The 11,747-nt window shown below is 43.5% G+C and overlaps 6 protein-coding genes across 6 annotated transcripts; 1 reads left to right on the forward strand and 5 right to left on the reverse strand.

The window, feature by feature from the left end:
• Window positions 1–94: 94 nt before the first annotated feature.
• Window positions 95–1,654, forward strand: SAMD00019534_103960 (hypothetical protein; the record flags this gene model as incomplete). The annotated part of the gene is made up of 1 exon (XM_012894234.1): window positions 95–1,654. A coding segment is annotated over one exon (1,560 nt), but the record flags the coding sequence as incomplete, so codon positions are not given.
• Window positions 1,655–1,757: 103 nt separating this feature from the next.
• On the reverse strand, window positions 1,758–3,239 carry SAMD00019534_103970 (hypothetical protein; the record flags this gene model as incomplete). The annotated part of the gene is made up of 3 exons (XM_012894235.1): window positions 1,758–2,470; window positions 2,541–2,832; window positions 2,892–3,239. The coding sequence occupies 3 exons, from the start codon at window positions 3,237–3,239 to the stop codon at window positions 1,758–1,760; spliced, it is 1,353 nt and encodes a 450-aa protein (XP_012749689.1).
• Window positions 3,240–4,384: 1,145 nt separating this feature from the next.
• SAMD00019534_103980 (hypothetical protein) lies at window positions 4,385–4,957 on the reverse strand (the record flags this gene model as incomplete). The annotated part of the gene is made up of 3 exons (XM_012894236.1): window positions 4,385–4,579; window positions 4,644–4,824; window positions 4,890–4,957. The coding sequence occupies 3 exons, from the start codon at window positions 4,955–4,957 to the stop codon at window positions 4,385–4,387; spliced, it is 444 nt and encodes a 147-aa protein (XP_012749690.1).
• A 423-nt stretch (window positions 4,958–5,380) lies between these two features.
• On the reverse strand, window positions 5,381–8,827 carry SAMD00019534_103990 (hypothetical protein; the record flags this gene model as incomplete). The annotated part of the gene is made up of 5 exons (XM_012894237.1): window positions 5,381–5,844; window positions 5,934–6,026; window positions 6,105–8,132; window positions 8,203–8,633; window positions 8,724–8,827. The coding sequence occupies 5 exons, from the start codon at window positions 8,825–8,827 to the stop codon at window positions 5,381–5,383; spliced, it is 3,120 nt and encodes a 1,039-aa protein (XP_012749691.1).
• A 240-nt stretch (window positions 8,828–9,067) lies between these two features.
• On the reverse strand, window positions 9,068–10,222 carry SAMD00019534_104000 (hypothetical protein; the record flags this gene model as incomplete). The annotated part of the gene is made up of 2 exons (XM_012894238.1): window positions 9,068–9,921; window positions 10,015–10,222. The coding sequence occupies 2 exons, from the start codon at window positions 10,220–10,222 to the stop codon at window positions 9,068–9,070; spliced, it is 1,062 nt and encodes a 353-aa protein (XP_012749692.1).
• Window positions 10,223–10,652: 430 nt separating this feature from the next.
• SAMD00019534_104010 (hypothetical protein) lies at window positions 10,653–11,469 on the reverse strand (the record flags this gene model as incomplete). The annotated part of the gene is made up of 2 exons (XM_012894239.1): window positions 10,653–11,371; window positions 11,448–11,469. 2 exons carry the CDS (start codon window positions 11,467–11,469, stop codon window positions 10,653–10,655), a joined length of 741 nt encoding a protein of 246 aa, XP_012749693.1.
• Window positions 11,470–11,747: the final 278 nt, after the last annotated feature.

Genomic DNA, 11,747 nt, shown 5'->3' on the forward strand with positions numbered 1-11,747 from the left:
TGGGCATGATAGATATAGAGCTAGAGATAACAGATAGAGAGATATATAATACATACAAGGTGTAGTAATGTCAACACTCTATAAATCATTATTGAAGGATGGAATAGCATTGATTGGTACAGATCAACATAACATAGTGGACTATGAGAATTGCATGACGGCTGATGCATTGCGATTTGTAGCAGAGTTACATAGACGCTTTGACAATGAACGTCTAAACCTACTTAATCAACGTATCAAACGACAAGCTGCATTCGTAGAGAATGGATACAATCTTGCTCCACCAGACGACACTACACACATCAGGGAGGACAAGACTTGGAGGGTGGCGCAAATACCTCAAGTGCTACAGGATCGCAGCGCAGACATTGTCTGTCTGAACGTCACATCACTTGAAGATCTGGAGGCATGCATGATGTCTGGAGCAACGGGCGTGCAGGTGGACTTTGATGATGGCTTCCAATGTGGCTGGTCAAACGTGAACAAAGGATTGAAGAACATCAACACAGTCATTGGAAAGCATCTCCACAACAAGGACATTGCGCTGCTACTGATGCGGCCAAGGTCTCTTAACCTGTCCGAGTACCATATGCTGGTCGATGGAGAGCCTGTTGCTGGCGCATTGTTCGACTTTGGCATCCACATGTATCACAATGGAAGAGTGTTGCTCGATGCTGGACGCGGACCATTCTTCTACATCCCCAAGCTCGAGGGTCGCTACGAGGCACTGTGGTGGAACCGAGTGTTGTCATTCAGTGAGCAGCATCTCGGAATAAGCCATGGTGCCACCAAGGTAATAGTACTCATTGAGAACATCCAGGCGGCGTTTGAGATGCCCGAGATGTTATACTACCTCAAGGACTATGCAGTGGCGCTCAACACTGGTCGATGGGACTACATATTCTCTGTGGTCAAGGCATTCTCTGGCAGTAGTGATCATGTGTTCCCCGAGAGAAGTCAGTTGGGTCTTGATCAAGACTTCCTTCAAGGTTATTATAGGTTGTTGGTCAACACTTGCCACGAACTTGGAGCATTGGCCACAGGTGGCATGTCGCCTCAATTCCCATTAAGTGGCGGGATGTCTACCTCTTTGACAGACATCGAGAAAGAGCAAGTCTTTAAAGGAAAGTCATTCGAGGCTGGAATGGGTTTTGATGGCGCGCTGGTTGCTCATCCATCCGCTGTTCAATCATGTAAGGATGCGTTTAAGAGTATAGTCATGCCATCATCAACATCCCCAAGTACGTATTACAAGATGATACTCACATGTCCAAAGGGAGAGATCACAGACAAAGACGTCCGAGCATCGATAGAAGTATTCTTCAAGTACATACACAGTTGGTTCGCTCTGGAACAAGGTGCACTTCCACTCAATGGCATTGTGGAGGACTTGGCCACTGCAGAGATCAACAGAGCATTGCTTTGGAAATGGATACGCTTCCACACCAAGACAAAGGAGGGCCACACCATCAGTTTCAAACTAGTGGTCGACACTATCAAAGAGCTGATGGATCAGGGTCATATGATGAATCCCGTTGACAAGGTGGACCTGTTCCGAATCATCAGTGTCCTTCTTTATTCCCATTCGTTTGTCGACTTTATGACAACGGTCATGTATCCATTTGTAACAACAATCAGTTTCGACTCGCCAAAGCTGTGAATGATCGATCCAATATAAACAATGACAGTTGCTCGTGTTCCTGTCCTATATATGTACGTTGTGCTTGCTTGCTCGCTCGCTCGCCTCCCAATATTGTCTATTTGTATCCAACAAGTTCACCTTGATAGGGGAAATCTATTGCCTCATCAATGTCCTCGCGAGGCATGTACCATTCGAGGAAGCGGAACAACAGGTTGTCAAAGGCCACGACCATGCAGTTCAGTTTGCCAGCCCATAGTCCACATCCAACGAATCGACGCAGACGCTCGATGAATGGAACCTTGGGTGCCAGTGAGATGACCTCGTAGACGGCCTCGGTTCTGCGCGCCACGTCATTCCAGTCATACATCGAACGAACCTCCTCATGAGTCTCCAACAGCATTGGTTTGAGGTTGAGGATGGCGTGTGTCAGTTTCTCTTCGAGATCCTCGGACTTGGGCTGCGCCAGTGAGATCATGTGGGGCGGCAGCACCTCGGGAACACCACCGACCTTTGTGCTGACGACGTAGAGGCCGCAGCTGGCCGCCTCGACGATGGCAATGCAGAAGGCTTCAGTGAGTGATGAGTTGAGGAAGATGTCGCCACGTACCAACACATTCCTGACGTTTGAATGCTTGACACTGCCAAGTAACTCCACTCTGTCGTGCAATTGATGCTTCTCTCGCATCTCCTCTAGTGACACACGCTTTGGTCCGTCGCCACCAATGATGAAGTGTGCATTTGGGAACCTCTTACATATGTTTGGAATGATATCAATGATCAGATCAATGCCCTTTCTATATACTAGTCGACTCATGATTACAATAGTGACTAGTTGATTGATTGATTGATCAATGTTAGTCGGTTGGGTCGTGTACATACTCCAGCCAAGGACACTTACTCTTGTTTGGATCTCTCTTTGATGGATCGGGCGTGAACTGAGTGGTATCGACTGCATTGGGGATGACTGATACAAGGTGAGGATCAAGCTGTGCTCGTAGCACTGTATTCTCTTTGCTTGTGTTTGATACACATATGACGTGAGAGATATCTGACAGCGAGAACTTGAGTAGTTTGTTCATATGAATCGATGATGCATCTGCGAAACCAAACAAAGAGTGATCTGTAAAGCATGTACTATATCCCATAGTTCTTCCATGTAGTATACTCTCGTGAGCAAGTGTGGAGAATGCCTAATGAATGTATAGTGTAAGTATGTTGTCTGTCAACTCGTGTTGATGATGACACTTACTTGATGACAATGTACTATCTCTATTCTCTCACGTATCAATATCTGACGGAAGAGAGGAAAGGTGAAGAAGAGTGTGGGGAAGGAGTTCTGGTTGTAGAATGGTGCCTGTGGCGTGTAGTAGACTTTGAGGCCGTTGGTGAGGTAGCGAACACCGAATCGATTGCCATAGTTATGTGTGATGATGATCACTTTGTTGCCTCGTTTGATAAGACATTGTGACAGTTGATATAAATGCTCTTCCACTCCACCCATATTAGGATAGAAGAAGTCTGATATCATTGCTATCCTATACTTGCGCCCACTATCTGCACCTGTGTTGCTACTGCTACTTGTTGTTGTAGTCGTCATTGAGGTAGAAGTATCATTTGTATTATTCATTGTGATATAAGTATGTATATCTCTCTATCTCTGTGCGTTAAGTGAATGATCGGTCGATAGATAGTTTGATTGATGGCTGTGTGAAGAGATAAGTTGCGTATGTCCTGTTTTGGATTCCTTTTGCTCACACAACCTTGTTTGTGACTCATCTCTTTAACCTTATTTAGTAATGTTGGACCACGAACAACACACCTTTATAAGTTGGACCAAGGATTGCACAATCCAATATCATTAGCTTAAATACAAAGATACAAATTAGAGATAAGATAAAGAGATACAAATGAATGATAATTGTATTAAAGTAATAATTGAATTCAATAATGAATTGACAGATAGACAAAGAACTCATTTAATGAGTAAACTCATACCTTATGAGAAATGTATTGCMAAAGGATGTAATGCTGTCTAATGGTAATCTAAAGAAGATACACCATGCCAATCTACCTGTCATCGATGGCAATATTTTCCATCAACAAACAACAATGTATTGGAGAGATGTTAAAGTATTGGAAACATTATGCCATGACCTTGAGTTCTTGAAAGGTACGTTGCAGAACATAACTTGATTCTCAAAGTAATTAACAATGATATGATATCATTATAGAGTTCAAAGACTTCCCCGATGGTCATCCATTGTTCACATACAAGCATGAGGACAAAGGTGAGACAATCATTCACAAAGAGAACTCAAACAAACTGGCCCATCAAGAGGCAATATTCATTTGATCATATCCAAGCCAATGTATATAGAATAGATAAACAAATAATGTTGTTGTACTAAATATATTAATACTTTTATTATTATTATTGTTGTTGTTTGGAATTAAAGTGAACAACCATATGGTTAATGGTTGTTATGATCGAAGGTGTCCATTCCAATTATTAAACAATCCTTCATCATCAAGTATCTTTGGGCTACTCACTTGCATTCCTTTTCTCCAATTGATGCATCCACTCTCTATCAAATATACCATTGTGTCCTTGATTGATTGTTGGCGTTCCAAGTTACCAACCATCTCTTCTCAACTATAGTACATCTTTAAGATTGCGTCCTCGCATGGAGAGGACAGGGTGTCTAAGGAACGCAAGAACACCCTACCCCTATTGAAGGGAGCCTATCTCATCTCTTTGAAGTGGATGACTTGCTCCATTCCCATGGCCGAGATGACTGATAACATCACCTCCTTGCCTTGATCGAAGAGCTTGTTGATCTTGTTGCACAGCTCTTGGTCAGCTGGCAACTTCAAGTCACTTCGAAGTTGACCATTGTGGTCCAATAACGATAAGTATCCATCGTCAATGTTGATCAACTATATTATTGTTAAGAGGTTAGTATCATTGATTATATTTGATTGTTTCATTGATTGTACATACTTGATATTCAGTAACATCCACATTTGGCTCTTCGACAGTTTGGTCCGAGATCATAGCATGCTCATACTTCTTGCTGGTGAAGATATCAATTCCTACGAAGTTGATCTTGCACTTGCCATGCTTGCCGGTACCAGAGGAAGAGGTTTCGACTACTTTACAAGGATGTTCTTTGATTAAGCAACTAATAAATAATAATATTTAATAATAATTAATAATCATACTAATCAAAATTATTTGACTACTTACAATTTACCAACTCTGATTTGGCTTGCTTGCATGGGAGTAGATAATGAGGCGATCGATTCTACAGTCATTGTTATTGATGTTCAACTTGGGATAGGAATTACTTCAATGTAATTAATAATAATGTAAATAATACTTTGATAGTATATGTGTTTTATGTTAAGTTTGAATGGAATGAGTACATCCAGTCATATATAGAGGACGAGTTCTCCACTATCTATCCCTCCAGCCATCCTCCAACTTCACTCTTTGAAGGTATGAGAAAATTCAAAGAAGATTGATGAAGTTGAGTAGGTGTAGGAAACGGAATTGCGAGCGAATCGCCACACATCTTTGGCATAAGATACAAGATGGTGTTGGTCTGGCGCGAGGTCTGAGTGACACTTGATCGATCCATACTGAGACAAAGACGGAATACAGAGCCACTCAAAAGACAGCAAGTCAAGAGCCGAGTCATGCATGTTATTATTATTATAAATAATAATAATGTTTGTTTAAAGCTTTGGATCTGGTTTGAGCTTGGGCAACCATGATGATGGATTGACAACCTTCTCTACCCATTTGTCACTGTCAACGCCAAGTTTGAACATTAGCTTGGCCAACTTATTGGGATAGTAGATCTTCTTGAGTAGGAATTCATACTTCTCCACTGGTGCCAATGCAACGGGTCGACCAATGAGCAATCGTTTGTATCTCATTCGTTCATAGTTCTGTTCGGACACCTTCTTGAACGCTGTGAACATCTCGGCAAAACTATGCTCGATCGCATCGTTGTAATGACTGCCCAGATGCTCCTTTGCCAAACGTACTCTAGTCTCCCTTGCCAATGTTGGCTCGGACACTGCAACACTGATCTCACTCGAGTGGAAGAAGCTCATATTGTCCATATTGGTGCTGCCACAATTAAATAGTACATCATCGACAATGATTACCTTGGAGTGAATATATATAGGTTTCACTTGATTGACATTGATTGATTGAATGAGTGTGTTAGTTGGAGTGGATCGATGGAAGGAGGTCATCCTTGATTGATTAATCAGTACATACGTCGACTCGTTGACTCCTCATCCTGTCGCACCAGTCCATAAATGCCAACACGATCAGGTGCAATACTGTATATCAGGTGTAGATGTCTGATGACTGTGTGATTGATTGATTGATTGGGCGTTAGACAAGTCAGATGGATGTCAGACAAGTGTCTTGTTCAGGTCTACTTACTGTGATCCTGTGACCAATCAAAGAGCTCACCGACAAGCCCACTGGGCAGATCTGTACGCACAGGTGTGACAATGAGTATCTGCAGCTTCGGGTTGGTCTTGAGCGCCTCACACATGTAATAGGTGAGTGTGAAGTTCTGGAAGGGATACTGATGCTCGATGTAAAGGAACTCCTTGGCATTGGTGATCATCTTGCCAAAGTCGTCAAAGAGCATGTTGTTGTCGAGCACGCCCTTCCACGTGCGGAACAGTCGCACTGAACAGTTCTTGTATGATGGTGCTGGGTCGTTGTGCTGAACGACGATCGATGATTCTGGCTGATGTACCTTGTTGCATGGCTTGTCCCTCTTGAGCGGGATGGACTTTGATCGTGTCTGTAGGACGTTCATGGAGAATGCATGGATCCAGCGCTGATTAAAGTGCAGCCGCAGATGCTGGGCGCTTGAGCCTCGCAGTGATATCTGTATGTCGTGCCACAGGAAACGGATCTGTGGCAGGATAGGTTGAATGTTGCGACCACTGTAGCGCGGTGGCTTGGTAGTCTCGGCGTCCTTGGACTGGGTCGTGAGCAGGTTCTGCATGTAGGGTCGAGGTATTTGATGGAGAGGCTGGTCATAGCGTCCACGAGCAACGTCGAAGCCACCAGTAAATGCGATCGCATGTTCGGGACACTCGCCATCGATGAGCACCAGCTTCTCGTGATGAGATGACAGGATACCCTGGGGGTTGCCAGCGATAACCACAGTGATGCAGCCAGTCTCGCCTTGAGCCACAGGTCCGTCGAGGTCGGCCATCGATTGATCCTTGGCAGACATGTCATGATGCGTCGTGTTGAACACCTTGCAAGATATGTTCAGCTTCTTGCAACGCCTCTCGAGCTTGGCCACCTCGCGCTCAATCGTAACCTCGCCCAGGTACAGGTAACGCGTGACATGTGACAGCAACTCATGTCTCCAGACAATGATTCTAACGTTAACGCCACTCAAAGCTTTGGATAGCAGAACATCCTCAAGCGTGATCCACTTGGCAATGTCGCTGGACACTGATGGGAGGCCAGACTGAACATTCTTTGTGAGCACCAGACCAAAGGAGAATGATAACTCCCAAGCCAGGATGCTGATACTGTGCTCGGCATTCATCATCGCTTCAAAGTATCGTCTGAATGTCTGTAGTCCATCGATGAGTACCTCCACGCTGTTGTTCTCTGTCTGCAGATTAAAGTTGTTGCTGGTGAGGTCGCCCGTTGGATCCTCCACCTCGTCCACCGCTGCGTCATTGCGCTTTTCAGCCAGGGGTCCCGTTAGCAAGTGTCTGCTGGCAGAGGTACGCTCGCCTCTCTGATTGATGGCCTGATGGTTGGAGTTGGGGTTGGAGTTGGAGTCAATGTCCTCGCCATCAGTCTGTGTGTAGGCTGGATTTGTGAGGAGGAAGTCTGTCTTGGTGAGTGAGAAGACAAACTCGTACGAGCCGTTGCCTTCGGGATTGGTGAGCGTGATCTTCTTGGTCGTGTAGAAGTCGTCCTGGAGGAAGGTGTGTACGCGATCATCTGATGTGGCGCGATATACCACCAGGCCACCCTTCTCCTTATTGATCTTCTTGTCCACGACAGCTTGATTCAATTGTGATGTTATGGATTCATCGTTGTTTGGTGACTCGTGGGTCTGTCTTGGCGCAGTCTGTTGATTGAATATCGCTGCCACACCTGTCATCCTATCATCCAATCCACTTGATGAGTTGGAGCCAGTGTCTGTTCGCTTCTGTTGATCATCCGTATGTTGTTGCTGCTGTAGGTGTTGGTGGTGGTCTTGTGATTGCGATTGTTGAAGTTGTTGCTGATGCTGTATATGATGATGTTGATGAGGTTGGTTCAGAGGCTCGAAGCTTCGTTTGCTCGAGTGAGTTGTCGATTGACCGCTTGGAGAGTTGAGCTCATGTGCAGGTGTGAACTTGAGCGTACCAAGTATATACTCTGCGAACTTGGTCTTTACAAAGAATGTGATGACAAAGTTGACCAGAGTTGAGAAGGTAACTGAAGAGGTGTACTTGTAAGTTATCTGATTGATTGAATGAATGATTGAATGAATGAGTGGAACACATACGATTGTGTACTGAATGAATCTCTGTCATATCATGAGAGACAAAGGTACCGAGATGGTATCTGTTGGTATGTCCAATGCCAATGCTTTGGGAGCTGTGATTGAACTCGACTTCGGCGTAGAGTTCATCCTTACTTGATGTGATCTGTTTCAGACAACTGATCTTTGTCAATGCGAATCCATAAGAGTACTTGACAGGGGAGATAGAGTAGCAGACGTGGTACAGTGGGCCTCTGCGACCAAACGTTAGAAACTTCTTGTGTCCCAACTGACTGACATCGCCATAAAGAAAGTCATATATCGTCTGTGGTCCAAGATCATGATACATCAAAGGTCCATACGACAAATGTACTGTTATCGGTGTCTTTGACACATGTACAATCGAGTCACAAGACTTTGTACTTGAAGTTGAGAACCTGCCAACAAAGTATCGTCTAATGAATGTTGTTGTAGGTATTTTAGTGTCAGTTAATCATTCAATCAATCGTGAACATTCATTCATTCATCCATTCATCATAACATACCTAGCAGGCTGATTCTCATTTGATACATCAATGAATACATTCCTGGGCTTGGTCTGAGTTGATGGATTATAGAATGTAACACTATGTATCTGTAATACAAACATGATCAATCAGTTGATATATGTATCTGTATATGTATATGTATATATGTATATGTACAAGTATATATATATGTATGCATATGCAAAGGAACAGTAATGAATGGATGAGTGATCTCAAACTTGAACGATCTTTGCTTGACCCCCAACCCTCAATTCTCAACCCTCAACCCTTACCCTTGCCCTTGCCCTTACCCTCGCACAAATATATGAATGGATATGAATGAAAGAATGAATGAACATTGTTCATGTAAGCTTTAGATAATAGCCTCTCATATAGGTTTTAGGCTTGCCAGAGGTAACGCACCATGCTCCAACAGTTTGACAACTATCACTATCAAAGATTGTTCGGATGATTGTTGATGATGAAGACTTGCGTGCATCAAGTTCAATACATATTGTTGATACTTTTGGTATGGTCTTGGCAACGTCCTTGGCAAATGTAGCTGATTCACGTAGATCACCATCATCCAAACACTTCCCATGAAGTAATAGTGTATCCAATCTCGTTACAGGCAGCTTAGGGATCGGATAGTTATTGAGTTGATGTACACCTATGACGTAGGATATCTCAACCATTCGTACTGTGCTCTGAACATACTTGAACTGACTAAAGTATCCAATGGTAAGATGTGTGACTGATGGCGGCAACACTAGTTCCGAACCAAAGTGCAAGCCCAGCGTGAGATGAGTGAGCGAGGAAGGTAGGACATCAGCCAACAATGGCATGTTGAAGTCTCGATCGAACGTCAATGATATAAGAGTTGGGGGCAGCACATCCTTGACGAGGAACTGCATGAACGTCGGCCCGACCATGAGACTTGTGAGCGATCGTGGCAGCGTTGTTGGCCTGAGTTCGCAATGACCAGTCAGGAGCACCAACGTTCGCAGTGACGACGGCAGCACTCCCTCCAATGAATGGTCGAAGCTCGTTCCAATTTCAAGCGAAGTAAGTGATGAAGGGAAAGCCTCTAAGCTCAATGCCTTATTGAATCGATCACCAAATTTTAAGGATGTGATTGAACTTGGCAAACAACCTGGAGTGATCGGTTGATTGAACAGTGTACCAAACTTGAGTGTCTGAAGCGATGTCACCGAGCCTATATGTATTGGTTGATTGAATTGATTGCCAATGCGTAGGTATCGTAGAGTGTTGGGCAACTTGCTAGGGTCTATCGATACATTGTAAGTACCATCCAACACCAGATGAGTGAGTGATGGTGATACTGGAAAGTCTCTACTAGACAATGATCCAATAGTTGTATATAATGAAGGGTCATTGTTGATGTACATGTGGTTGTCGTTGACGTTGTCGTTGTAGTCGTCGTCATTGTCTTTGTTGGTATTGTGTATGTTGATGTTGATGTTGATGTATTGGCTCCTGATTTGGACCTTTCCCATTGGTAGCCTCTTCTGGAACTCATTATAAAGTCGTTTACATGATAATGCAAGACATATTGCATCGACATAACTATCAAGTTCATTGACAATCACTCTTACAACTAATATTGATAGGTTATCCATCACTAGTCTTGATCGTTCAAGTTAAATATAAGTAATAATGTAGAGATAATCAATGGAACTAAACGAAAGAGACCTAAGTCTCGATTAAATGTCAAACATGGAATGGGTGACGATCCATCAAAGGTGTCGATTCCGAGTCGTTTGGGGGTTGCACAATCCAAGAATGAGTTGATGATAATGGGTGAAGGCCAATTGGTACCAGGAGTTTGATTAAATGATGAATAACATAATGTTATTGTTATTATTCTAATGTTTGATAAATTGAATGATCAATAATATGATGGTCCAAGGAAGAAAGAATATTGGATTAGTCGTTCTCGGTGGTGACGGTTGTTCTGTGGTCAATGCAATCCTTGTCATGGTACTTGTTGTACTCGTTGATCTGCTCCATGGAAATCTGGTAGGATAGGTTGTTCTGGAAGAACTGGGTGCCATCATCATTCCAGTAGATGACCAGACAATAGGTGTTGACACCCTCGATCTCCTCACGGGTGAACTTGGGGATGAACATCTGCATCACATTGGTCCAACCACCTCCCAAGTAGCCCTTGTGCTTGATAAACTCAATCAACATGTTGCCCGTGACTGGCAAGGGGTAGTCGGCGTACTGGTAGGCCACTGGGGTGTCGGCAACAACTCCATCTGGAGCACTGGTGATACCATACTTCCATCCAACGTTGTTTCCAGCCTTGAGAGTTGGCTCAAAGGTTTGGCCGCCCATGTTCTCTCCATCAAACAGAGCTTTGACCGTGACGTGCTTGACCCAGGCCTTGCGCTCACTGACCAAGACGACACGGATGTGGTTTGGTGCAATGTAATCCTTGTTGTTGGCAATGTCCTCCCACCTCCAGGCAATGTCGGCAATGTCATCGTTGGGTTGGGTGAACTTGTTCTTGGCCCAGTCATAACCTGCAGAGGCAAGGACACCAGTGACCACACCTTGGGTGAAGGCACTCTTAAAGAAGGCTCCGGCGGTAGCAAGAGCGGCACCAATTGTTGCCTTGATACCAAGAGCAACAACGACAACTATTAATTATTATTTTGGAAGTTGGTTAGTAAAGTTGATGGAATGGTGTTTGGAGTGGATATGATTGATACTAACCTGGAACTATTTGTACTGGCATTATTAATTAATTAATTATTTGATATAAATATAATATTTGTTTGTTTGTTTGTTTGATTGATATTGATAATGATCCAGGATCCTTTGTTATTTATACTTTATTGATTAATATTATTTCCATATTTACTATCTGGAAGTTAGATTTATGATTGGAATATCACAAATTGGAGAAAAGTTGGTGGCCCTAGTCGTGAAATTTGAAGGCCTACTATTATGTCCAGATAATACTTTTCCCTTTCAGATAGGCCCTGGAGATAGGCCAATTATGACTCTTGAAGT

Source organism: Acytostelium subglobosum (assembly GCF_000787575.1).
Source record: "Acytostelium subglobosum LB1 DNA, scaffold: scaffold27, whole genome shotgun sequence".
In the NCBI taxonomy this organism is placed as follows: domain Eukaryota; phylum Evosea; class Eumycetozoa; order Acytosteliales; family Acytosteliaceae; genus Acytostelium; species Acytostelium subglobosum.